The following is a 27,520-nucleotide window of genomic DNA, read 5'->3' as shown; positions in this document are numbered from 1 at the left end:
TCGAGTTGGGGCAAAATCAATGAAAGAGCACAGCCTGTCACACATCGCGGCTTGTCGCTAAGTGGACGGTAGTTACTCGAGTAATACTTGAATAATAAGATTGGTTGGTTGTCAAGAGAAATAGGATCAAGGAGTAAATAACTCAGTATGAGGTAAAACAGGTAATGGCGTATTAGATAGGAAGGGGTTAGGTAATGTGTACATAGTTTTATGTTGAGCATTGTGCCATATATGTAGCAGCGAAAAGTGTCTCAAGCGGGGCCGAGTTGCAGAGCGTACATTTCTGCTTCGAGACTTGCATTTAATGCAGCAGGCACAGCGCGAAACTTGACGGCAGGGGCTTTGCAGATTCTTAAGGCGGCAATGGGGGATTAGATCAAAATGGAGAATTAATGCAGTCTTTCTGCTTGAAAGAGGATGTATAGTTCATCCCTAGGTGATAAAATCTGCGAAAAGGTGTTTTGCGAAATTCAATGGAAATTTTTTTGTTTTTGGAAGTATGATAGGGTGCCATATGCGCCAGTTTCCGAGTTCAAAAGAGGTTTGTTATACGGGATGCCTGATTTGGAAAACCAAATTAATCTTCGAGTGAGCCTGGTATTAATTATGAAACCAGTAGCGATGTGATTAAGGTTTCAAAAGCACGACTTTTTTCTGTTTTCGTATAGAATTGCATTGTGTGACTGTATGACTTGGTTCCGTCTACAGGACATAAAAGCTATTTTGGCTGATCGGAAACAATCAGTGTGAAGTTAGTGGAGAAGGCGTCACTGGAGGTGGGGGGGGGGGCATGTCAGCGGGAAATCGAAAAGGAGAATGATTTGGCGTTGTTGGTAAAGCAGCGCTTTTTGGTTGCCGGGTGCACAGTTTAGCAGATTTAGGTAGTTAGTTGGTGTATTATAAGATCCCGGCAGCCATTTTTATCTTTACTTCGAGCTATCTTTAGCTTGTTGCATAATACCTTTTTTGTCTTATGGTGAAGCCCATATTTACTTCGGGATCTTGTGTTGTCCTATTTTCCTCCCAGAGTCAAGTGGTTTTAGCCTACGTTGAAGAATATGGATATAATATTATATATATATATATGTACATATTTGAGATCAGCTTGGAATTGTTAATCCACAAGTGCGATTAGGAGACAAAAACTTGAAGCATTGCTACTAAACTCAAACCGATAAGCAGTGTGCACAGGAAGACATTAGATTGTTCTCAAAAGTGCCATTCTCTCATTTTAGCTATTTTATTTTTATTTTTTTGTGCAGTTTGATACTGTCGCTGTCATCACCAACTTTGGTACACATAAGGTTTTTCGTTTTTGGGCTAGGGTATATACCCCTATGATATACAACTAACATTGCCTCAATTTTCGCTTTTTATCCTGCTAATATTCCCTTCATTTTGATGCAATTTTTTTACGGTTCATTTTAATTTTAGTAATTTGAAGACTGCCCTTGGTTTGACGATTTTCATCTATCTTTGCCAGAAAAATTCAACGTTAGTCAAACAATATTCTATCCATACTATCGTTTATTCAGACTTTGCAGTCCTTGTTTTCAGGCTACCGCTTTTTTATAACACCTATGAACTCAGCTACTCTTGACGCTGAGATGCTCTTGGGCCCACCTCAATATGTCCGAAGAACACAACGTTATTCACTATATCATGAGAAGGTTGTTTCTTATCGATCTCTAAAAGATTATTCTTTTGAATTGCACATGTCGATGTCTTATTCCGTAATGCGCAATCTTCCAGATCCTGCTATGATAGAACGTCAGCCAGAGAAAGAATCGTTTGTGGGTGCACATTTGGTTGACGCGCTTATTGAAATGCATAGGTATTTCAAATTGGTGCCTGAAACCTTATACTTGGCCAATTCTATCTACGATCGATATATGTCAAAGAGGATAGTTTTTGATAGGTATTATCAGTTGCTGTTAATGACGTCGCTATGGATCGCGGCCAAGTATGAGGATAAAAAATCTAGAATTCCAACTTTGCAAGAATTAGTTACTATATGTCATCAAATATATGACCGCGAACAATTTTTACAGATGGAAAAACATATCCTGGCCACACTAGAATGGGAAATTGCAGGTCCTTTAAATTTACACACTTGTCTCAGCTGCTGTTTTGACTCGGAACCGTTCCTTGTCTCATCTGGAGCGCCCAGCGCATTGGTTAGTGTAGCGTCCTATCTTTGTGAATCTACAATGTATGATAGGAATTTCCTCCATTTTACACCTGCAATTAAGGCCATATGCGCAGTTTTGCTGGCGTCTACAATTTGTAATTTCCCTGAATTTCCTAATTACATCTCAAAAATATTGTCAGACGCCATAAATAACGCCGATAGTGGGTTTTATGAGTATGAAAATAATCCATTAGAAGCTTTAAATTATGATAACCTGTCAGAGACTGCATCTGCAGATGTTAAGTATGACTTGCATAATTTGCCCTTTTGGAAGATAACTCCCAGAACTCTGAACGATATGAGGGTTTGTTCCTTGTTGTACTTGAATGACATTTTCAAACAAAAACATTTCTGCGGGTATCTCCTTGCACTATCAAAGAAATACAGCCCAAGTTATGTCGATATATATATCGATGATTTTTTTTCAAAGAATTATGATATGTTAGCTGACCTGATGGGTCTCACCACAATAAGCTGCAACGGCAGTGTGTATTCCTCTCCGAAGGAATCTTTAGAAGCGGTTGAGCCGATTATTGATCACTTAACTGGCATAATTCTAATGAAGCCTATGCAAGGTTTGTCGACTTCCATATTTGATAATATTTTGCAACAGGCATCAGACAGTGAAACTTCCCTAACAGGAAATATGCTAGGTTCTTTACCGTCGCCAGCATCTTATGGGTATTACAAATATCCAGGGGGTATTAATTCCTCTACAAAAACTGTTTTCAGAAGTAGAGAACGGCTGCCATCCGTATCCTCTTGTATAACGCCTCTTACACCTACTTCGATTTCTTCTGGCTCCCTTTTCAGCACTGGCCCTCAGTCCTTCAAATCTCCCTAACACACCGATTTGTTAGAAACTAAGCATTCCATTACTCATTTAATCTGTGCTTTATAGAAGTTCCAGAGAATATCCAGATACTATATTAATTTAGAAGCCTAATGTTATGTCTTCGAAGTTTTCATCGAACTTCCGCTCCAATTTCTATCTGTATACTCACAATATAATTCCCTCAAAATGCTTCAATGCCACCCTTAGAAATTAGTCTGATCATTTTATGAATTAATGATATTTAAGTCAATTATAGTGCAATTAATTTTTTTTGTTTTTAACGTTGTTTTAGGAGAATCAATAAAATATAGTATATTATTTATTTGTGTAGCCATTTATTTGGTGAATTTTTTTAAACTTAAAAATTTGAAGGACTTCGCGGAACTATTAATACCAGTGGGTTTCACTTGGCATTATTACATTCAGCTAGAACCAAAGTAAAAAACTATGAGGACTTTATATTTCAATTATTAAACGACTATTTATTCTCTTTGTCCATAGATTCTCGCGAAGACAATGCTGTTGTATCTACATCCAATAACCTATCCATCCCATTTGATAGGTCGGAGTTTTCGCTGGAAATGCTCATAATCTCATCGATATCAACCTCGTTCTCATCAGCCGCCAGCAACTTAGAGTAACTTCTACCTCTCCCTACATACAGACTGTCATCGTCGTCATCATTATCAATTAAATATTGGGAATCATCAGACGTAGTAGATGATGACAAAGATCTAGTTCTTTCAAACTTTCCTTGTTCGACATCATCGACAATATTTTTAAAGATTGTGGGTGTCGATACAGCAAGGGCAGCTTTACGCATTAATTTGTCTTTTGCCTTTTTTAACGGAGGTGAATCTAGATACCATCCATCATCTTCCATATAGTCATCGATATAAGCCTCGCGGGTTAATAAAACGTACACCAACATGGCAGAGAAAGCAAATAAAATAAGGTACATCATACGTTTCTGGAATGTAGCATCCTTCTCCATCATATCTAACCTCTGGGATGTTGAAGTAGTAAACTGATCATTTGCGAGCTTTTGTTCTTCAAGTATTTTTACCGATGATTCTCGTAATTGTCTAGCAAAAGAACTCAATTTTTCAAGGTTCCCCATCATAGTTTCATTGAAAGCCGATACTAATGAGTCTAACTTTTTAGCATGAGTTTTTTCTAATGAAGAGAATGATTTGGACAATAATCTGCTTTGTTCCTCAATATATAATACTGATAATGTGGCATTTGCTTCTAGTGATGAAATCCTCTTCATTATATTTTTAAAAATAGATTCTTCAATTGATAAAGATGGCATGTTAGGAGTAAAATCTATAGCCTTTGTTTGCTTAGACGGATTGGCTGTCTCATTATTAAAATCCTTCACAAATTCCTCAAACTTAAGAGCCGGCAATGCTGCAAGACATTGAGAGCTTATATCATCCCAAAATAACTCTAACGTGATGTTATCACTACTGGGAAATATCAGTGGGTTATTATACCTGTCAAAAAATTCGTGGTATGTACTAACGTTGCAAAGAAGCAACTCATCCATAGTGGAAGAATTGACTGTAAGTTCCTGTTCATTTTCTAAGACAACTAGGTCTTCATCTTCATTATCCTTTTGGGTCATCTTAAATTCGTCCATCATAGTTTTACCGTGTGCACGAACAACTGAGATAGGACAATAAAACTCATCGCCGTAGTGCGATAATATATCAACTCTTAGATACTTAGCCCAGATCATCGGATTCGGTATAGAAAATGTCTGCAAGTCTCTACTGTTCTCGGCAATAAATTCCCCAAGAACCTTCCAACCATTCTTGGGAACCGGAAACCTATCTGAGACTGAAAACTTTAGCTTTTTAAAAGTTGATGAAAAGAATTCATAATTAGCAATTTCAATGTTCTCCACTAATATATCTTGGCAAAGCTCAATAACGACAAACTTAATAGAAGCTGAACACGGATTCAAAAGATATTTGTCTTTGTTCTCATACAATATAGAAGAGGCTCCATGCGCTTCCGAATTTGTTTTGACAATCGATGCTGCACAATCCAGAGATGCATAATTAAATTTTTGCTGATACAATTTACCCTCTGGTTCATCATCATCTCCGGAGGTGAATATACCCAAATCTACCTCCATATCATCACCCAAGGTCTCAACCTTATTGTAATCTATCATTGTTCTAGTTTTTAACTGGGATTCTGTATGTGATTCAGCCTGTTTCTCATCAAGTTTTAGCTTCTTCCACTCAGCAAACGGAAGAAACTCGGTTTCGTTATGCACCTCTGGATCATCACTAACATGACCTTCAGGTTTACGAGGGCTTTCGACTTTCAGTGATGTCAGCTGTGATTCATTTAATATAACTGAAGTAGAAGGAAGTACCACATTACCAGAAGATATTTCGCTTCGGGACAAATTCGACACAAGCAGGGCATCCCCCGTTTGTATACCGGCGGTCTCTACAGAGGACAACTTCGGTACGTAAAAACTCATATCTGTGGACAAAAGGTTTAAGTTGGTTCTCGTATTATATAACTTCGGTATGCTCGTATTCTCCATTATATTATTGCTGCCTTTCACACTGATCACGGGAGTCCCCTGCCGTAAAGATACAGTAGAACACGATCGCAGCTGCACTGGGTCTAAACTTCGTTCACTCAATATTACATCTTCTGTAACAACTAAGTCGCTTGGCATATGTAAATGTCCACTACTAGTAGTAAACACTATGTCACTACTCTTAGATTCTGAAAATGTGCTCATAAATATTTCTCCGTTTCGTTCAACTTGTACTAGCGCTAAAGACAGTGTCAGTACTAGTAACAAATACACCCCATTAGTTATATTGTATACCTTCATTATATTTATGAGACGTTAATGGGCATGTATTTAACATAACAGGACAGAAGACGATAATATGTTATACTCTTCACACGTCAATATATAGCTCCAGAACGAACAACGCTTGTGATTGAGTAGGTTAAGCAGTCCAGACTTCTACAGAAGTTTTCCGAATCAACTCATTGACGTTTAAAATGATATCAGCTTTTAAAAGAACAAAACTTTGAAACTCTTACAGGTAATTAATGATACAGAGGGTGAAATTGGGATTGCACCGTCTGCAACGTAGAGAGGGCATAAATTATGTAATTCTACTTGTTCATACGGATACTGTTTGGGGGCACTTTAATCTTAATAGAGAAGGACCTCATGTTTGCTTTAATGATCTTCACATTTTTGTTGAATGGGACGGCGGAGATGTCAACCCTTTTTCTGTCAAGGACTATTTTGACAAAGCGGAGGGGCAATGAGCCGATCTTAGTGATAGAACCTTTTGGTGGTCTTCCTTTGGAGGGATTTTTGGCGACTGTTGCAGTATTTTTGCCTCTTTTTGTTGTAGGATTGGTGGTGGTGGTAGCAGGGGGGTTTGCGGCTTTGCCCTGTTTGGATAGATTCAATCTTATTTTGGGGGTACTAGCAGGTTCTAAAGTAGTAACGTGAGGTGCAGTAACAGAGGTGGATGCAGGTGGACGGTTTGGGCCGTTTAGTTTAGGATGATTTGAATTTTCCGGGATGCCGTTTTCAGAATTGTTTGAGTATACGGAATTCGATTTTGGAGTCAAATGAACTTTGAAAATACCTTCTCTTTTTATTATGACCTTGCCATTGCTGAGATCTTTGGCAACTAATATCTTATTCCTTGGAGATGTCAGTTTAACTTTAAACGAATCTTCTAGTCTATACATTACACTCGTGAGATCAAATAACCTTTTCCTTTGATATACGCTCAACAAGGGACAATGCAAAACATCCCAGAACAACACTTTTAATGGTATATAGTTCTCAAACTTCATTCTTACTAAAGATATTAACCCTCGGATACTGGATCTCATTTGCATATTCCTTCTGGCTTGAATTTCTTTACTGAAGTCATCTATTAAAATAGTTGAGCCCATATTATTGACTTGTGAACTTGGATTAACAGAATTAATCATTGTTTCGATATCATCGTCCAGATCATCCAAGTTATTTTTGAAAGCAATGAAGTTTATGCATTCAACCAACACATCAACAAGCTTTGTTCTAATATATGGATCAGAATGGAAACACATATTTTCAAAGAAATATTTCAGCACTTCCTTGTTTTTAATACCACCAGCAATTAAAATCACAGTAAATGCAGTCAGGCAAAGATCTTCAAGTCCCTCTCGCATATGTATAGCATTTTCCAACTCCGGATTAACCTGATTATTAATAGTAAACTCCAGTACTTTTTTCAAATCGTCATATTTATACAAACCCTCGACAGCCAACCGCAAATATTGTCTCGATATTGTTTTCGTTATCGATAATTGGTATGAGGGGATCCACTGGTCCAAGTGCTCAAATCTCTTAAGTTCGTTTAATAAATCTTTTATGTATACTTTATCATCAGGATCATCCAAAGTACAGTCTACAACACTCTCAATGACTGAAATGATATAGTTCACATCATTATATGGATTACCAGTGTTGTCATTGTACCTTAAAAGATCCAATAAAAATCGTTTCACGAAAGTTGGGCATTTGCTTCGGTCATTGCGGCAGTTTGACAAGAACCTTGGAATTGAACAACGGATGAAGTACCGCGGGAAGTCAGAGAAATCATTATTTTTGGGGATATTAGAATTTTCATAACAGAAGTAGTAACGGAATATGGCAATTAAATGCCTAGCTCCACCGCTGAATTGGTTTGGTTCCACCTCCTTTGGAATAAACTTTGACAACGCTTTGCAAGCTTCCAGCCTCACACCATAAAAATATCTATCATCGATGATCGTTCTGGTTAGTATAGAAGAATATACCTGAGAGTTCACACTGCTGCCGGCGACAACGTCTTCAAAAAATCTTATACTTTCAATCTGTGCCTCAACATCACGATCTTGCTGCAATTGGGATGCAAACATATAATCAGGTTGATTAATATAGACTTTGCAAATCCACTCAAAATCAGCATCCACTCTAATCCATTCAAATGCCTCATTTTGTTGCTGAGAATCATCATCTTCCCCAGTTATAGCTGGATCAGTTAAATTCCATTTTTGGCAATCTTCTCTGGAGGTTAGCGTATCCCCCAAACAATTGACTAGCACAATATCTTCATTATCATCGTCAATAACTTTTAGTTCATCTTCTCTACTACTAGGCTCGATTGACCCAACCTCTTTACCATCTTGTTTGGAAGGTCTGTTAACCTTCCTCCTTCTTTTTTAATCTTTTTATATTTTGTGTTATATTGAATGTCCAACTTTGTAAAAACATCTTTCAATTCAACTATATGTTCATAAGGAGTGCCATCTGCTTCATGAATTCTAATAGTCATAGACCCGGTAAACACCTGTGTCGACTGTTTATCGGGATAATACAAATAATCCATGGCACTTGCATGGAAACCAAACTTACCCACAACGTGCCCTTGACCAAGCTCTTGGAGTTGCACTTGTCTAATACCCATTTCTACAACCATCCTCTTTTTGTTAAAGCGTTGTGTTATCCTGAATACTGGCACACCTGATCCAAATACCCACTGCGCAAAGAACGATTCCAACTTGCTTCTATTAACGCGTTCACATACATGTTGGAAATGTGCAGTAGACAATGAATTGTTAGATAGGTCACCAGACATAGCCTGCAAGTAAATTTTGGGTAATACTCTAGACATACCAAAAGATCTTTCGGTCTTTGTCATCCTTCTATCCAAAATATACAACACCATAGGTGCCTTCAGCTTAATAAATTCTGTATCACGGGAAATATTCGACACAGGTAATGAAGAATTGCTAAAGGTCTTTGCTATAGGCGGTTTTTCCCAGTCCTGAGCAACAATTGCTTCTGATGCAATCTTTAGTCGATATTTAAACTCATTAACCCCCATTAGCTTTTTGATGAACTGCAACACCATGTAACCAGCCATTCCTATACAACACCACATATCGTTTAGTTCAAAAGGAGTTATATTAATCCCAGACCATTGGGTTGCTAATGACCATGCCAATGCATTGGTAGTATCAAACATTGGATCAATAAGTCCAGGTGGATACAGTAATCTGGTATTGCATAATGTTAGACTTGCATAGTCCATAGTATTATCGGGTAAAGTAGGTAAAAATAAAATGGCATATGACGAAAAGGGATAGGACCCAAATTCTTTAGAGTAAAAATCTAATATGCTTTGACAAACCAATGTGCTATTAAATACCGTAGACTCATTGACGTCAGGGGTTGGTAGTGTGTAGAGTTGTATGGGTACAACATCGCCATCATCTTGATTGATGATAGGATTCCCTTGATCTTCCTGCTCTTCTTCTTGATCTTCAGACTGCAAAGGAGGGAGATTCCAAACATTAAAAGCACCCACAGCCCACCCAATATGATGAGGAGCAACCGGATTGTAAATTTGGAAGCTCACTACTTTTTTAGCCATATCTGTAGGATGAGCTGATTCTTTAGAAGTGGCAAACTCGGAACAAACCACCACCATATCCCGATCCAACGGAGAATCTTCAATATCTTCTTCCTCCTGCTCCAACTCCTCATCGTCGTCATCATCATCAATATATTCTTTGTTACGCAGTTTACGTCTCCGCTGTGGCTGAGCACCTATAACCTTCGTAGTACCAATCTCTCTCACCGTTTTGGGGACCTTAATCTCCAGTTCCCAAGTGCATTTTTCATCAAGGGAGTCCACACAAGGTAACCAATGTGATACAGACGAATCCCACTCAGAGTTAGTTGTGTAGCAGTTCCAATACTGCGGCTCACTAGGGGTCGTGTCGAAATTTATCCCAGAATGCGGATGGTCTAGTTCATAGTCAATTCGTATTGTAATCGGACTAAATATGGAATCTTGCGCAGGAGTTCGGATCGAAGGCGTGATAGGCGTATATGTAGACAGAGATGCAGTGTCCTGCAGCGAGATCTTAACCGAAGACGGTAACTTTATGAGCAGCTGCGACTTCGCACTCTCATCCCGTGAACTACTAAACTCCGCAAACTTAGACCTCAGAAAATGCGACTGCTCAATACCATTGTGGGAGTACAACACATCATGCGAAGCATTCAAATATTTATCCGAATACTGCTTGTACGGATCGTCATGAACATAATGGTCAATACGCCGATTCTCCACTATCACATCTTTAATCTTCATATTCTTGCAATCAAACGAAACATACTCCAGCTGCTGTATCAAAGGAATAATAATGATTTCTGTAAAGCCACTAATAGAATGTTTTGATAGCTCAACATCAATCGAAACACGCTGATGTGCAACTTTGAACATGAGCCCTGTGTTCACATACGGCATCGAACTTGCCTGCCTGGGAGTCGGCTTTATATGGATCATGAACTATCCCTTCCTTCTCACTCTCACTCACTCTCTCTATCTCTGGCCGACTACTTCTGCCCTCCTACTTTTCCATTGCAGCCTAAAACTCTCAAAACTATCCTACCATTATAATTTATTATTACCATCCGGAAGAGTCCTGTTCTCGCTTCTCGCGCCTCTGCTCCATTCTCTCTACCCAAAATCCGTGTACAATGACCACAATTAAAGATCACGTGATCAACAATCCCATCTCCGCGAAACCTCATAATACCGCCCAATAACCTTACCCCCCTCATTCAGCGTCCTAAACACGCTCGTCTCATCCATATAACTCGCCGGTCTCTCCACGTGTCGCTAAAATACGCCCTGTTACGACTTTTTGCCTTCATTTTCGTACTTCAACTACAATGCGCGCCTCCTTTGGAAAACAACACTAGTGCTTTTTTGTTAGTACGGAACAGGAAACAAACTAGAAACAGCTGAGAACTTCCCGCCATAGTCTAAGAATGCATGAACTGGTTAAAGATAAAGAGCCTTTGAAACCCGTTCTAATAGGAAGAAACTTGGCTTCACCTTCCTCTACCAGGTTCGGCCGCCCGCCTGCTTGCCATTGGGATCCTTGCTAACTTCCTGATAGCCCAGCATCCCATTCAGCCAGGGAGGGCTAGGACAGACGGCCAAACGATACTAGCGGCTAGCGGATTAAAGTGTCCGTTATAAAACAAAAAAGGGTCAGCATATAGAAAAAGATAGGCCTAACCACACTGTGATGCTCCATACCAGGCCATCAGAAAAATGGACAAATGGACAAAAGAGCATCCGGAATAAAGAATATTAGATTAGATACTTGTAATTCAGAAAAGCACTGTTTGCTTTGAAGAAATTGTGACTATCATCGCCGTGATAATCATGGTAGTCCTTTTTTTGGTTTCCCAGTTGTCGATAAAATTTATATGTATAACATAATATGATCTTCGGAGAAAGCCAACGGTTTCGGGATGATGGACAAGGCCGCCCGTCTGTGCGTATAATAATATATTGTTAGTTAAAAAGGTTCAATTTAACTTGGTATGATTCTAGTCAGTTGGAATTATGTAGATGGTTACGGTGTTGCAAGGATGCGCAGTAGGTTTTGGTATGGCAGCGCGAAGCAATGAGTAGATGAGTTTGTAGTGCCTGTAAGAGGGGAGCTAGAAGAAAATTAAGTTTGTAAGGGTCTCTTCCCTCTGTAAGAGGTTTATCGATGAAGAATGTTGGACGCGCTGACATGCGGAATGGACACACAAACAGAGGCAGTAGTGATAGATCATGTGTGTTCATTAATTGTTGGGAAGATTCTATATACATTAGCGTAAAGTTTTATTATATATACAGGAAGGTATGGTGCTTGCTGGTCCTTGAATATGGATGCGGAGTTTGGGGGAGATCACAAATTGGAGCCAGAGTGGTTATTGTTTGGAAAATAAGTAACCGATGAGAACAAATTGTTTAATTTGAAAGTGCCAAGTGCAATGCGCACATTTTTTTGTGTTTGCTTCTTCTTGCTTTTCTCAATATCCAGAATGCAGTGGTTACAAATAGACTAGTCCGAAGCAGGTATGTCATTTATAATACATTTTTACATATGAATGTGAGGCTCGCTGGGCAAGTGCGAGCCGATCCACTTGGTAGTTTTAAATAAATCGCTTGTCTTGGTTAGTGATTGTATTTTCTCACCATCGCTCAAAAAAGTATACAGTACAGTCTCTTCGGTTTCTGAACAAAGAGCCATAGAGGCACACATATATATCTCACGTCCATATATATCCCTCGTGCTAAAAATCAAAATGCTTAAAAGTTAAACCTTCATATGATGATACATGGTTACCGTGTCATCGTCACTTTTTTTCTTACTATGAATCCTCCAACTCATCTTATCCAAACTGCTGGGACTACCAAACACATATAAAAACCATACCATAAAGATAACCAACCACACCGAAAAATAAAAATTGAAATATCTATAGAGATGATCACGAAATATATCTTTATTCCTCACCTGTCCAATTCCCTTCTCCATTGCAAATATGTAGTTGAAATATCCTAGACCATAATCCTTAATAGGTTTGTACCCGCTTGTGCTCGAATACTTCTGTGAATTCAATACAATATCCAAAAGTCTCTTGTCCTCATAAGAATGTTCGCGAAGCAACGCTGAATCCACTGGAGGAGGAATCATTGCCTACCCTGCTAAGTTTCTATTCTTTTTAATTGCTTGAATGTCTTTCGTGCTCTTCACACTGAATAATCTACCAAACGTATCAACTGCTACGTCCTGTTTTGTCTACTCTTATGCAACGTTTATGCTTTCACCGTTAATTTTGTGTATGTCCATAAAAATTTATGTTTATGAGTTTTGGTACTGTACATGTAAAACGAAACCGTTCTCAGAATTGCAGATATCCCGCTCAAGTGGTATTTTGTCACGTGATGATGTGCTGTCAATAATAATGAAACGGATCCAAAGAGTGAAAATGAGAGGTTGGACCGGGGTACCGAATGCAATAGCTATTTCTAGGGTTGTGACGGATATATACGGTTTCTTATTTGGGTATGTAGTTTTTTGAGTGTTTGGTCATTTATATATGTGTGTGTGTCTGTAGTGCGAAAGTTTAAAACATTGCTTTGCGTACGTAAGTGATTATTAAAGCTCCCAAAATATGGATGTATAGTATATATGTTTAATGTTTTATAAGTATGATTAGTTAATTGAAGCAATAGGCTGCAGGGAATGGTGTGATGAAGGATTTTCAGTGAATTGATAGCTGTAGAACATATAGGAATACATAGGTATTTTTTAGATACATGTTTCAATGGAGATTCTCAAACAGCAGGTTCTTTCTGGTGAACGGTTCAGCGACAGGTTCATCTAGAATGGGTACCGTGGCCTTCGAGAACCATTTAGGGAAGGAGAGACTCAAGACGACAGTTAATACCAGGGCTATTGGGAATGCAATAGCGGCTTTCGACAGGGTGAGGCCATATTCTATTAGAGCCCCGACGATCCCCAAAGTGGTGAATATTAGGATAGTTTTGGGGGGTATATTACTTAGGGGATTTGAGAGGCCTCTTTTGGAACGTTCGGTAAGAAGCCATAGAAGCTTTCGTATAATTGCATTCTCCACTAGTCCCTGGATGGCCATTACAAAAAATAGACCGCTAAGAGCAGCTTGCGGGATTTGGCCTAAGCAGGTAAGTAGTGGTTTTGTCATTGTGGCAATCATAAGTAAACCCTGGCCGGTATTTGTGAAACGTTGTTCAACGCATCTTACGATTTTACCGTTATTGTCGCGAACCAACAGTGCTTCGGTGTGTAGAGGAGCTTGCGGTATCAATCCATTTGGAGCCGGTACGCCTAGAAGTCCACTAAGACCTGTGGTAAGACTTAGAAGGGCAAAGTCGTAATGGAAGGTCGATGGCTTTTTCAGTTTGTATTTATTCCGCTGTGCCATTAGGGATGATACATTGTGATCAAAGTAGAAGAGGATCGTCAGAATGATTCCGAAGGGCAACGCCAAGAAAATGTAACGAGTAGGTATGCTATGGTATGCCAACCATCCTGCACCGCCTCTTAATTTAGAAGTAGGTGTAAAATTATGTGTAATATGAAGCTTTTGGAAGTGAATATCGTTCACATACCCACCAAAATGAATGAATAAGGATCCAAATAAAACAGCTGCAACTGTGCTGTAATCGCTAATGAACGTTCTTAACGAGTATGGAAAAAGTGAAGTCTTTACAGATAGCTTGCAGACACTACCAAATAATGTCATTATCAGCGCAACCACTATACTTGCATAGCCACTTGCTAGATCAGTTTTACCATTGTCATTAAACTGCCTGGTCAGTATCTCTATGCCTTTATGAATATAAACAATATTATTGAAGAGTCCAAACACATCGCAAGGGAACGAGGACACGTATTGAAGTAGGCAGACCATATTTGTAATAGCTAACAACAAATGGCATATCATTGCCCAAATGCAAATCCAAAACATGAACCCAAAGTAGTCTATACCCCATGGTTTAATGATCTCATAAACGGTATAGTTAAAGATACTCACAGGTGCTGTCACGCCTAAGATACACAGAGGCTGGCCGCAAAAAATTCCAAAGACGATTCCTCCTATGGCGCTAGATAATAGCACTTCATTAACACCAAAAGCATTGTCGGTGTGATCGAACATGTCTTGTGCAAACGCAATGGCAGGAAGCAAGTTGTTCAAATATGTCTCCACAAGAACTGGAATGACCCTATAGTCCCAGGAATCAGTCCAATCCGAACGATAGTACGGCAAACGATCCTTAATATCCTGCATTATTCCTGAAAATAATGGAGGAAACCGTTTGTTTTTGCCCGTTTTGTCAACGTTGTTAGTAAACATCTGTTCTTCATCCTCAAAGCTTTTAGGATCAGTAAACTGTTCTGTAGGGTCATCCTGATCCACCAATTGCTTAGGTTGCTCTAACATCGCTGAGCAATTCTTTTGGATTGCGACTCTGCTTGGTAGAAATGACTTTCAGTTAATAATCTTCGAGTATACAGAATAATTAATATATCGTTGAAAAAACGAAAACGCTGCGTGATTGCGTAACATTTTGATACTGATGCTAATCAACAAATCAGCTCGTGTTAATGGATGTTAAGCAATTTCCTAAAACGTAAATTCATTAAGGTCGGGATATAACTCTTAGTCCTGCGATATTGTACCTTTTATGGAACTTAGATAATTGTAATCTATGATAAAGAACTTATAGAGAAAGTATGATGGCACAATAGTCAGTGCATGCCAAATAGCATGCGAATCCATTTGCAGGTCGTAACTGAAGAAATCAAATAATTCAGAAGTCATGGCCAATGAAGTAAAAAGGACTAAAAGTACAGGCATCCAAAAAAGATGAAAATTGGAATTGGAATATGGTTTATAGAGACTATTACGGTAATTCTTCTTTCTCTTCAAACTTTTCCTGTTTTTTATGGCAAGCACAATCAACATAAGGTATTCCAGAACTCCAAAGAGGATGTTAAATCGCATGTTATAAGTGTATGACCAATCGAAATATAGCCTTAAGATGTGCAATGAAAATATGAGAAGAACAAATACTGATACTAGCCTTCTCAATACTGGCAAACGGTCGAGACGATTAACTCTGACAAAAATCGCATGAAATGCGGTCAACACTGTAGCACCAGCAAAAAAGTAATCCATTTTTTCTGTTATAAACAAATCCCTAGTGTGATAAATGGAGCTGAATGTCCATGCGAGCATCCCTATAATCGCAACGTTTACATATTGCTCCAATATAACTCTGGAATTGTCCCCTGCAGGTACCTTTGCTAACTCCATCTTCAACAGACAAAATCCATTCCAATGTGGTATAAAATTCCCAATGGAGAATAGAGTAGAAAAAAATTCTTGCATTCCTGCACTCCTGATAAAGGGCCACTTTCCATGGAATTGGTATATTTCTTCCCCATCTCTTATTCTCTGTCTTGTAACTATCTGTTGACACTGATAATCACAGTCCGATGAACAATCCCAAAAGATCTGCTTATAAACCCATGGTATGTCGGAAAAAACATGTGAAGTGAACGAATTACCCTCTATATTAATTTGCCCTTCATCGGCACAATTGCGGTTCACTAGACATGCTTCATTACATCTCTCAAATTCATCCAGTGTATCTCCGGGTGATGCTAACACATTTAAACATAGATATCCCCACAGTACTGCTATTTCTCGCCTCATATCACAATAAATAATTCCACTAAACTTGACTGTATCCTTCTTTTAACCATTAACGAATATAGTCGCCATTTTATGCATTTAAAAAGAATCGTTAGTTTCATATGTCATTACTGACGGCAGCGCAATTTTACGATGTTTCATCATCATTATGTACTCATTCTGTCTAGTAATAGAGAGCGTACCTGCTTCAAGAATGTTGGAAGGTCACCAGTTATTGCCAAATTCTGCTCCAACTCGGTCGATTGGGCCTGCGACAGCTTCGGAGAAGAATCCAGTATTTTGTAGCCATTGGAGGATAAATCCAACGTGAAGTTACACTGTGCGTTTGATGAATTCTCTGAAACATTAATAAAGTTAAAGCACAGAGTGTCCGGTTTAGGAGTGGTTATCTTAAGCCCCAACAACTGTTCATAAACCTTCACTTCAGGGTTGTCCCGTAAATGCTGCTTTTTGATAGATTCTTTATGGCGTTGTATTTCCTTCTGCTTTTTGGCAAGTAACTCCTTTAATTCCCATCTATCACGCTCTAAAATTCCACGTTCCTCAGTTAACTGTTGCTTCTTAATTTCATAAGCTTCCATTTTAGAATTTGTTTGTTGTGTCTGCTCTTGAATACTACGTATCTCTAATAGTTCTCGTTAGTAAATCTTCAAAAATATCAACAAACGATCGTTTCAAAGCTGTCCCTTGTTCCCTACTGATATCATACATACCTTGTGTCAATTCCCGTTCCTCTTCCACTAGTTGATTTAGCTGACTGTTGATTGAATCTTTCTTTATCCTGTAATTCTCAACATCCTCCTTGTATGAATCTAGTAATTGTAACAGTGTTGATCTCTGCTCATTGATGTAATCGTGTAACTTTCCTTGGAAAACTTCCATCCGTGCTTTCAATTCGTCGAACCCATGTATTGACATCTTTGTTCGAGTATCGTGATCTACTGAGTTAAGATCTTGTAAAAAGATTTGAAACTGACTTCTTTATTATGTTCACAAAAATGGCTTTTAGGACATGAAAGCCTCGAGGAGGTCTTTCGCATATAAAATGCATTTCATATTGCCACAAAAAGTGATAGATGTACATTTAGAGTTGCATTTAGACATTTTTATAGCCAGAAGTGGTGGGTGATCCCTGGTTTATTACAATCAAACTTTTCTAAATAGCTTCTACTAAAATCATTCAAGAGTTCGTCAACGTGTTCCTTTTGATCAAACTCTAGTGAAGTAAAAAAGACCTCGAACGGTACTTTACTATGTCGAACTCATCTAGAAGAAACGATAACTCTGTAAGTGATGTTACTGAGAAGGTTAAGTATGATATCTCACAAGGTTATGTTAAATTACTTACCTTTAATACATGGGGTTTGAAGTACATTTCCAAATTCCGTCAAGAGAGGTTGTGTGCTATTGCAGATAAGTTGGCAGGTTACGACAATTTCTTGCAGCTTGTGGACTATAGAGACATATCGGACAATAACTACCAATCAGATGAAGATCCAGATGACTATGATATCGTTGCATTGCAAGAAGTATGGTGTAAAGGAGATTGGGATTACATCGTTGACCGGTGCAAAGGAAAATACCCTTATTATCGTTGGTTTATGTCAGGTATGATAGCTGGTCCTGGATTAGCAATCCTTTCTAAGATACCGATAGAGTCCACTTTCCTTTACCGGTTTCCAATAAATGGCAGACCCAGCGCATTTTGGAGAGGTGATTGGTACGTCGGAAAGTCTATTTCTATCACCTTGTTGAAACCAACGTCTCCCAATGTCGCTCCAATCTGTGTGATGAACAGTCATATGCATGCTCCATATGCCCTAGAGGGGGATGATTCGTATGAATGCCACCGTACGTGCCAAGCATGGGACTTCAGTAGGTTGGCTACCATATATCGTAAAAGTGGTTATGTTGTGATTGTGGTTGGTGATTTGAACTCAAGACCAGGCTCCCTTCCCTATAAGCTATTAACCAAGGAATCTGGTTTAGTCGATTCATGGGAGCAATTGCATGGCCCACAAGATTTACAATACATTTCTAGGTTGCTACCAATGGATCAAATAAAATATGGTGGTGTTACATGTGATTCTACATTAAACACATGGAGAGCCGATAAAGGTCCTCAGGACGCTTGCAGACTAGACTACGCGTTGATAGATCCAACTAGGTTACAAGTCATAAAAGCATGTGTCAAGTTTACAGAAAGAATCCCTAACGTTGGAAGCTTCTCCGATCATTTTGGCTATAGTTGTACTTTTAAAATTTTGCCAACCACAGAAAACAAGCCCTCCGAAACTTTGACTAGAAATGAACTGTTAGCAAGAATATCGATATATGAAAATATCCTCCAGCTGATATATACCTATATGTCCACAGCAAAATGGCAGCAAGTATGGAGGGCCGGCCACTTCTGGGTATCTGTGACTGTCCTCATAATAACCACAGTAGTAGCTACTGTAACCTCCATGATAGTTGGATGGGCCGCCATTTTCTGGGTATTATTTGCAATTTTGATTACCGGAAGTGGTCTAATGGACGGCTTGATTAGTTTCTTGTTTGGTAACAGTGAGATAAGGGCGCTAGAAGAGGTTGGCCAAGAAGTTCGTGATTCTAAAAGAACTATGCAGTCTGCCCTAGATGACAGTTCAGCTTGAACACCGGTCTCAGTTGGCATGACAAGCATCAAGTTGTGGTTCATCGATCTCTTCGGTAACTCACATCACTGCCATGCCTGAATACCTATTGCGGCTGATGCAATACTTTATACACAAAACTAATCCTGAATGCGCTAATTGTTACAAGCTTCTTAAAATTAACTTAGTAAGATGCTTCTATTATTGATACTGACATGCTAAATAAATAATTAATTACTGATCCAACTCTGTACTAGAACCCTCTACAGCCAGCATTCACTGCCTTTGTGATACTGCTACTGTTTACTAAGTTTATAAGAATCTCTCGCTGTTGCTGATTTTGAGATCTAAATAGTTTCCTTTTGCGAGACGAGCCCCTAAAATTCAATCATATTTAATCAATAATAAAGCAGACGTTAGTTAGGACAGTTAGAACCATCAAGCCGTGAAGCATATTAAATCACTTCCGTATTTTACTTCTGTTGTGATTTTAACATATAACGTTATTTTCAGCAAAGAAGTTGTTATGAAGGGGAGAAAGGAACCAAAATCTTCGACTGCAACTGTTAGTCTAACAAAATCCTTTTCAGTTGCTTCCACATCTATAGTGAAGAAGAGCCTGAAAGCTCCATTCGGTATTATGTCTTATTCATTGTCTACAATGTCTAAGAATACACCAAGAGGTGAAGATGCAGAGCAAGTGTTAGAGTCAGGCGAGAGTGAGTCGTCATCAGGAGATAAGGAAGAAGATTTAGCAAGTCCGAACGTTATGGCCAAGAGCATTGCAGGACTCCTAACAACAGCCAGTATGTATGTGGGAATTGGTGATATTCAACAGGCAGAACAGATGGGCGACGAAGATGTCAAGGGTGAAAGTGATGATGAAAGTGCTAAGCAGGCCGAAGTCAGTGGCGGAAGTGACACTAAAGACGCTGAAGCTGAAAAGTTTACAGAAACGACAGATGATATGGGTACCAGTATGACAGGAACTCACTCGGCAACCGATTCAAGGAGGTCAACATTATTTGAGTTATCTATAGTTCCTAATCATGACACACACTCTATTCATACCACTAAGTCTCGGAATAGAGCGTCAAAGATTATGTCCAAGTTAAAAAGCAAGTTTAATTTGGATGATGATGAACAGCTTACAAAAGAATATTCATGTTGGTTGCTAAAAAATGTGCTAATACAAGGTCATATTTACCTAACATCTAAGAATTTGTTGTTTTTTGCCTTTCTATACAAATCTAATGGATCAGCAAAGTTAACTGGCAGTTTGTCCATCTACAACAATAGTATATCTATTAGCGGTAAACCTACTCGCTATTGGGCTGTACTGAAGGATCATACTTTATCTTTGTATAACTCCTCCACAGATCTTTACTTCCCTGTTTTGACTATCGATTTGCGTTATGTCACGAAGGTGCAGCAATGCAAGAAAAATGGACAAGAAACGAAAGAGTTCTATATCGTTACTGAGAATAAGACATATAGTTTTTATGCCGATAATGGACATTCTGCCAGATCGTGGGCTTCTAGCTTGAAGAAACAAGTTTTTACGACTCAAAACTCGGAAAATGATTCCATCAGTATCAAGATCCCGTTGTGCAATATAGTTGACCTTGAGGACCAAATTATTGTTGAACAAGGATTGACTTTACGTGTCAGGGTGATGGAATCCTATGATTCTTTTGCACTAGATGATTACTTCTTCATGTTTTTTAATAATTCTGCAAACCAATTAAAAGAAATTATTAGAGTTCAATTGCTGAATCTGGAGATGTTGGGCTCGCAAGTTATGATTAATTATAAAAGGGCCAGCTCTCCTGTTGATACAAGTCGAACTGGTAGCCCCGTCAAAAATATGGTAAAGGATTGGCCCAGAGGTAGGGGTAGTGAAAGAACAGAATCTTATTCCACTCATCTATTATTAGGCATGCTATCATCGCCAACAAGAAGAGATGAAGGTAATCTTACCAAATCACAAACCTCACCTCGAACACCCTCAAGGGTTAAACAAACTTTCAAATCCATGACTGATAGTTTGAAGTTATCTTCCCCACGATTACTAAGAGCAGAAGAGCCTAGTTCTCCTGAACGTCAGCGACGTACAGATGACCCAATTCCCATATCCTTTACTCAAGCTAATGAAGGAAGTTCACTTGACCAGTCTTCTGATGTTTTAAGATCCAAGCTGAGCTATTGGAATCCTAAGTCTTTAAACAGACTGCGTAACATGTGGAATGCTCAACCAGTTCATTATGCTACTCACGAAGTAAATTTGTTTTCAAAAGATGATGGTTTAACCATCACTGATAGATCGGAACTGCAGGCAGCCGATAAGAGATTCAAAAATCATTTTTCACTTACCAATGAAGAAACCCTCATAGCCTCATACTATACTTATTTGAATAGAAGTGTTCCATTATATGGGAAAATTTATTTGGGCAAAAATGTCATGTGCTTTAGGTCGTTAATTCCTGGATTCAAAACAAAAATGATATTGCCATTAGCTGATGTAGAAAACTGTTATAAAGAAAACGGTTTTAGATTCGGATACTTTGGACTAGTTGTTGTCATTCATGGGTACGAAGAATTATTCTTCGAATTTGCGTCCCAAAAATCTAGGGATGATGCAGAATTCGTTATATTGAAAATCATAGATGCTTTTGCACCTATTGAAGACATTGAAAGGGATGCCAGCGGGCGTCAACAGGCTGTTGGAGCATCCAACTTACAAGATGCCACGAATGATGCCAAACTAAGATTATTTGAAGACAAAATTAGTTCTGTCGGATATGATATCCCTATTATGGTTGAAGACAGTCCCTACTACAAAACTAAAATTACTCCAAAAAAATTCTATACTTTTGGGTTGTTAACCATTGGATCTAGGGGTGATGTTCAACCTTATATCGCATTGGGTAAAGGGCTTGTAGAAGAGGGCCACAAGGTAGTGATTATTACCCATAAAGAGTTTGGTGATTGGGTCACCTCCTATGGGCTTTGGTTTCGGAGTATCGCCGGTGATCCAGCCGAGTTGATGGCTTTGATGGTTCAACATGGTTCTATGAATGTAGGATTGATCAGAGAATCAGCCACTAGATTTAAGGACTGGAAGAGGGATTTATTAACGACTGCATGGGATGCATGCCAAGGGCTAGATGTTTTGATCGAATCTCCATCTGCAATGGCTGGAATCCATATAGCGGAGGCTTTACAAATCCCCTACTTTAGAGCATTCACGATGCCATGGACTAAGACAAGATCATATCCACATGCTTTTATTGTTCCTGATCAGAGAAGGGGAGGTAATTATAACTACTTCACGCATATCTTATTTGAAAACATTTTTTGGAGGGGAATTAGTGCCCAAGTAAACAAATGGCGGGTTGAAACTTTGGGCTTGAAGAAAACCAACTTGGAGTTTTTGCAGCAATCTAAAGTTCCATTTATTTACAACATGTCTCCAAAAGTTTTCCCACCAAGTGTTGATTTTGCGGAGTGGATTAAGGTGACTGGTTACTGGTTTTTAAATGAAGGCAGTAATTATAGTCCTCCCAAAGAGTTAGCAGATTTCATTAAAAAATCTCGTGAATCAGGCAAACCGCTAGTTTATATTGGGTTTGGATCAATTGTTGTCAAAGATCCTGCCAAAATGACAATGGCCGTTGTTGAGGCTGTAGTAAAAGCTGAAGTTTGTTGTATTCTAAACAAAGGCTGGTCCGAGCGTTTGGGCAGTCCCTCACAAAGAAAAATAGATATTGAACTCCCAGATTGTGTTTACAATGCAGGAAATGTCCCCCATGATTGGCTATTCCCGCAGATGGATGCTGTAGTACATCATGGAGGTTCTGGTACAACAGGTGCATCTATGAGAGCTGGGGTACCAACCGTTATCAAACCATTTTTTTGGCGACCAGTATTTTTACGCCAACAGGATTGAGGATCTTGGGGCGGGAATTTCTTTGAGGAAGTTGAATGCCAACACGTTATCTCATGCTTTAAAGGTAGTTACCACAAATCCAAGAATTATTGCCAAAGCAAAGAAGGTTGGGCAAGATATTAATAAAGAAGATGGTGTAGCGGCTGCAATTTCTTTTATATACTCGCAAATGGCCTATGCCAAGAGCTTAGTCAAAAATAAGAAGCAGGATGAAAAAGAAAAGGCTTCAAAGGAAGCGATATTAGTGCATAATGAGGATTCATGGCTGCTACTTTAGAATTTTGCCGATCCATCATCTATTTTAGTGCATAAAACTACTATCAATGATTTATAGGGCCCTGAAATGGTGTCTTCTCACCGAAACGACTTATGGAAATCATTAAGTTTTATTTTTGAACAAAATATGTAGAAGATCGATAGATAAACAAATTGTGGGATTCATATATCAAATAGTGAATAAGAGCAAACGGAAAGTCATACAGCTCATATCTTTTCGAGTACGGTCTAAAGACTACCAATTAGTAACTTCTGAAGCTCCAAAGACTGATTCCTTAGCTTCGTACTGTACTGATTCTTCCCATGGGTATCCTGCCGTGTCCATAATATCCTGAATATTTTTCTCTAGAAATTTGATTATCAATTCATTTATTAATCGGAATTCTAACAAAAATGCATCGTGACCGTCAGGAGAATTAATTTGTTCTAGCTGAGAATTTGGAATGTGTTCTGATAAAAACTCTTGTTCTGAATAGGTGAAGAGCCCGTCAGATTTAATACCTATAACAAGAACAGGTTGTGCTATCGTGTTTAATATATCATGTATACCATTATATTGCGGACGGTCACGAACCAAATCATGAGTATCTAGTTTCCGAGTAATAGAAATGTAACAATTTGCATCAAATCTTTTCGTAAACTTTGCTCCTTGATAGCGTAAATAAGATTGGGCTGAAAAATGCGTTTGAAGAGCTTTTGGACGTTTAACAGCAGGTGTCAATGACGTTAATGATGTACTAGAAGAAGATAAACCGATAGATTCCACTGACCCATCACTAGAAATACTGCCAACTCGTTCACGATTTTCGAACCGAAATCCCTGATGGCCAGAATTATGAATAGATATGTTGTGTTCCTGAAAATCAGGCTTGTTTCCTTTGTCAGGCAGGCTTGACTTTAGTTGTTCCACAGTTGTGGGGCTATTACGAGAAAACCTCGTTTCAAAACTATCCCGCGATCTGTATGTTAGTAATGCTGACATCCTTGCAGCAGAAAGACCAACATTCGGAGGATCATCTAATGAATAGTAGCCATCCAAATATTTTGGATCACAATAGATGCTTTGTCTCTGTGCTTCCGACCAAGATATGCACCACGCAGAATTCCTTGCACTTGTTGCCAGGGCAACCAAACTTCTCACATATCCAGCGCTATACATAACAGCCCATTCAAGAGCCAACATCCCACCCATCGAACCTCCAACAACGCACGCAATTGAGTTTACACCTAGAGAATCTAGAACAATCTTATGCGCCCTAACATCATCTCTCACAGTACAAAGAGGAAATTCAGGTCCGTAACGCCTACCCGTCACCGCAGAAACTGACAACGGTGAAAATGAACCATATGGCGATCCTAGGCAATTTAAGCAAACAACTAAAAACCTCGATGGATCAAAGGCAAGATTCGTACCCAAGAGCGGCCCCCACCAATCCGATACATCAGCTGAACCAGTCATTGCATGACAAATTAATAACACATTATTTCGAGCTTCGTTTAACCTTCCCCATGTCTTATAGGCAACCGGAAAATTCCTAATTGTAATCCCAGATTCTAAAGTAAGCTCAGGCACTTCAACTATGCGTTGATTTTCCACAAACTTCGCTAATGGATTAGTCTGATATAAAATTTCAGCGTCAATTTCCTTTAGAGATGACTTGATAGAAGTCATGGTTTGATAAATATTCCTAGTAAAATAGAGCAGACACACAGAATTAAACACCAGCTTCAATCCATTTTAATTTGAGTCAGAGTTTAATCGAAAGGCTTTTCTTTTATATTTATACTGCCTTTTATATATTCGACCTGGCCCCATGACGGGGTGTGGCGGCCCTCTTACACTAATGTTCTCGGAGCCTTAATTTTCAGAGATGATCAACTCCACGTGACCTATAACTGCATGCTTATATAATTGAATACAACACCGGTTAAGATTCCTCAAGTTGGTCATGAACGTCCTGTAATTCATGCTCTTTTGATAACAGTTTATTCAAATTAGAGTTTGGTTGGTTTATGAGATCACAAAAGGCACCGGTTTCTGAAACGCCGCCGTTCCTACTCAACACGATAACCCTATTACTGTGTTCAATGGTGCTAATTCTATGTGCAATGGAAATAGTGATTTTACCGCTTTCACTTCTTGCTCGAAGGGCTTGAGCAATAATATCTTCACTCTGGGAATCTAATGCACTCGTTGCTTCATCTAAGATCAGTATACTAGGGTCGAGGATGAATGCTCGGGCAATAGCAATCCGTTGTTTTTGTCCACCGGAAAGTTGGGTGCCTCTTGGGCCAACCATGGTATCTAGTCCGTCGGGAAAGTTGGATATAAATCTAGTGCAGTTTGCAGCTTCCAGCGCTCGATTTACACGATGCTTATCCGAAATGATATGCGGAGGCAATGCATAGCAGATATTATCCTTTATAGAGCCATTGAAAAGCAAAGGCTCTTGCTGCACAATGCCAAGTGATCGACGGTACTTGCGCAGGTTGAAATCTTTGATGTTCTGACCTCCAATCGTGATAACACCGCTGTCGACATCATAGAAGCGTAACAAGAGGCTTGAGATTGTAGATTTGCCACCGCCTGAAGGACCAACTACACATACATGCTCTCCGGGGATTATTTTTAGATTTAACTCCGTGAAGACTGTGTGATTACTCCTGCTTGGATATGAAAATTTTACATTTTTGAATTCGATCTCCTTCGCTGCCAATGAAATGGGGTCTTTGCCTTTAGTTGGGTGGATTAGTGGTACCCTATCGTTCAATTCAAAAACTCTAGAGGCTGCACCTGCCCCCTTCATTAATTCAGAGTAGAAAGACGATAAACCAAACAATGAACTGCCGGTATAAACTGCGTACATCATAAAACTCGACAGTTCACCCACCGTAATGGCACCCGATCTGATCATGGAAGTACCTGTAAGCAACAGGGCCAGAAGAGCCATATTACCCATAAGACCGGTGGTGCCGAAAAATGCACCCGAAGTCACTGCCTCCCTCAAACCTACACGAAAGACACTTCTTACTTCCTCTGCGTATCTGCGTATCTCTTTACGTTCTCCACAGTACGACTGAATCGTTCTGGTCGCATTTAACTGTTCTTCAGCAACTTTGGTCAATCCACCCACCCTTGTTTGTAACTCGCGCGTTAAGTTCCTAATCCGCCTACCATATACCATTGCCATAAGCACCAATGGGGGTGCCAGCAATAGCATGACTCCAGTTAGCTGGGCAGATATGTAGCCCATCATCCCAAACCCTACCATACCTTGTATCACCGCTCTAGCACCATCAGATGTATTTTGCGTGATCGACTTAGAAACAATGCTGGCATCTGAAGACAACCGCGATATCAGATCCCCTACACGATTATAGTCCAGAAAAGCTGCATCTTGCTGCAATGCGGCTTTCATGGTCTTCGTGCGTAGTCTTGCTACAAGCTTTTCCCCTGTAACTTTCAATATAACAATACGCCCAACATTGGCACACGCTCCAATAACAAAAACACCACCAAGCGCAGTATAGAATTGCTTCTCTGTTAGCCCATATATCCTTGTCTCTTGTTCTTCATCTCCATCACCTCCAGCTTCCTTCTCCTTAGATATATCTAACAACTTCCCAATAACACTAGGTATCGTCATGCTCACTGCGCCCGAAATAACAATCAGCAACAATGCAAAGGCCAAGGACTTGGCTTCAGGCCTTGCCAACTGGAACAGCCTTCTCACATTTTTAAATCCGTACTCCTTAGAGTCTGCGCCTGACAGCCTTAGCACTTGCAAACGATTACTAGCTTCACTTGGAGGCACCCCGCGCACATTTATTGAATTCTGCCATCTACGTTGGACATGAATTTCACTTTTGAGAACGACCTGTGAAAGACGACCACGAATTGGTGAGAGCCCACTCAGAGATATGCTTTGATATCGAAGCAATGGATTCAAACTTTTTCTGCTGAGCCAATGTGGTAGCATAATATATATTCCTTAAGAACTTTCCCACTTCTTTTCCATCAATTATTAACCTTCAAATGGTCAACTTGCGAAATGGCTTCTTTTAGTAAAGACATTTTTTAAACTATATTCCGTAAAACACCCAATAATGCGGAAAAGATCGACACCATGAGTAATCCTAACAACTAGAAAATAGACCAATACCTCAGACATAATTTTATTATGGGATATATATATGTATATACATAAGCTGGTGAGAGTATATATCGCTAGATTATATTACATGTTATCTAAAGACTACTTACAAATATACAAATAAGAGTAGTGAGCCTCTTTACATACAGATCGTTGTAAAAAAAAAGTTATAGTACAGATCAATGGAATACAAAAACGTAGCATAGTGTCAATATGTCGAGCCAAAAGACATTTGATATAAAGTTTCAGATCAATTTCCAAGTTTTAGTGTTCCTATCCTCTTTTCTTTTGGGGGTTTTAATTATTATCTGCCTGAC

At 39.2% G+C, this 27,520-nt stretch overlaps 10 protein-coding genes and 1 further gene across 10 annotated transcripts; 3 read left to right on the top strand and 8 right to left on the bottom strand.

The window, feature by feature from the left end:
- Nucleotides 1-1,580: 1,580 nt before the first annotated feature.
- Ecym_1082 (cyclin family protein) lies at nt 1,581-3,035 on the top strand (the record flags this gene model as incomplete). The annotated part of the gene is made up of 1 exon (XM_003644108.1): nt 1,581-3,035. One exon carries the CDS (start codon nt 1,581-1,583, stop codon nt 3,033-3,035), a length of 1,455 nt encoding a protein of 484 aa, XP_003644156.1.
- Nucleotides 3,036-3,504: 469 nt separating this feature from the next.
- On the bottom strand, nt 3,505-5,895 carry SLP1 (Slp1p; the record flags this gene model as incomplete). The annotated part of the gene is made up of 1 exon (XM_003644107.1): nt 3,505-5,895. The coding sequence occupies one exon, from the start codon at nt 5,893-5,895 to the stop codon at nt 3,505-3,507; it is 2,391 nt and encodes a 796-aa protein (XP_003644155.1).
- A 293-nt stretch (nt 5,896-6,188) lies between these two features.
- Nucleotides 6,189-10,420, bottom strand: Ecym_1080 (the record flags this gene model as incomplete).
- Nucleotides 10,421-12,239: 1,819 nt separating this feature from the next.
- Nucleotides 12,240-12,620, bottom strand: Ecym_1079 (uncharacterized protein; the record flags this gene model as incomplete). Its single annotated transcript, XM_003644106.1, has 1 exon — nt 12,240-12,620. One exon carries the CDS (start codon nt 12,618-12,620, stop codon nt 12,240-12,242), a length of 381 nt encoding a protein of 126 aa, XP_003644154.1.
- A 631-nt stretch (nt 12,621-13,251) lies between these two features.
- Nucleotides 13,252-14,913, bottom strand: BOR1 (Bor1p; the record flags this gene model as incomplete). The annotated part of the gene is made up of 1 exon (XM_003644105.1): nt 13,252-14,913. One exon carries the CDS (start codon nt 14,911-14,913, stop codon nt 13,252-13,254), a length of 1,662 nt encoding a protein of 553 aa, XP_003644153.1.
- Nucleotides 14,914-15,132: 219 nt separating this feature from the next.
- Nucleotides 15,133-16,191, bottom strand: PER1 (Per1p; the record flags this gene model as incomplete). The annotated part of the gene is made up of 1 exon (XM_003644104.1): nt 15,133-16,191. The coding sequence occupies one exon, from the start codon at nt 16,189-16,191 to the stop codon at nt 15,133-15,135; it is 1,059 nt and encodes a 352-aa protein (XP_003644152.1).
- A 146-nt stretch (nt 16,192-16,337) lies between these two features.
- Nucleotides 16,338-17,109, bottom strand: SPC25 (kinetochore-associated Ndc80 complex subunit SPC25; the record flags this gene model as incomplete). Its single annotated transcript, XM_003644103.1, has 2 exons — nt 16,338-16,816; nt 16,905-17,109. 2 exons carry the CDS (start codon nt 17,107-17,109, stop codon nt 16,338-16,340), a joined length of 684 nt encoding a protein of 227 aa, XP_003644151.1.
- A 335-nt stretch (nt 17,110-17,444) lies between these two features.
- Nucleotides 17,445-18,845, top strand: ISC1 (inositol phosphosphingolipid phospholipase; the record flags this gene model as incomplete). Its single annotated transcript, XM_003644102.1, has 1 exon — nt 17,445-18,845. The coding sequence occupies one exon, from the start codon at nt 17,445-17,447 to the stop codon at nt 18,843-18,845; it is 1,401 nt and encodes a 466-aa protein (XP_003644150.1).
- A 505-nt stretch (nt 18,846-19,350) lies between these two features.
- On the top strand, nt 19,351-22,773 carry ATG26 (sterol 3-beta-glucosyltransferase; the record flags this gene model as incomplete). The annotated part of the gene is made up of 1 exon (XM_003644101.1): nt 19,351-22,773. The coding sequence occupies one exon, from the start codon at nt 19,351-19,353 to the stop codon at nt 22,771-22,773; it is 3,423 nt and encodes a 1,140-aa protein (XP_003644149.1).
- Nucleotides 22,774-23,284: 511 nt separating this feature from the next.
- Nucleotides 23,285-24,721, bottom strand: MET2 (homoserine O-acetyltransferase; the record flags this gene model as incomplete). Its single annotated transcript, XM_003644100.1, has 1 exon — nt 23,285-24,721. The coding sequence occupies one exon, from the start codon at nt 24,719-24,721 to the stop codon at nt 23,285-23,287; it is 1,437 nt and encodes a 478-aa protein (XP_003644148.1).
- A 256-nt stretch (nt 24,722-24,977) lies between these two features.
- MDL1 (ATP-binding cassette permease MDL1) lies at nt 24,978-27,029 on the bottom strand (the record flags this gene model as incomplete). The annotated part of the gene is made up of 1 exon (XM_003644099.1): nt 24,978-27,029. The coding sequence occupies one exon, from the start codon at nt 27,027-27,029 to the stop codon at nt 24,978-24,980; it is 2,052 nt and encodes a 683-aa protein (XP_003644147.1).
- Nucleotides 27,030-27,520: the final 491 nt, after the last annotated feature.

The sequence above is a fragment of the Eremothecium cymbalariae genome, chromosome 1 (genome assembly GCF_000235365.1).
Source record: "Eremothecium cymbalariae DBVPG#7215 chromosome 1, complete sequence".
Lineage (NCBI taxonomy): Eukaryota > Fungi > Ascomycota > Saccharomycetes > Saccharomycetales > Saccharomycetaceae > Eremothecium > Eremothecium cymbalariae.
Note: the sequence above shows the minus strand (reverse complement) of the source record. Positions and strands in the feature narration are given on the sequence as shown.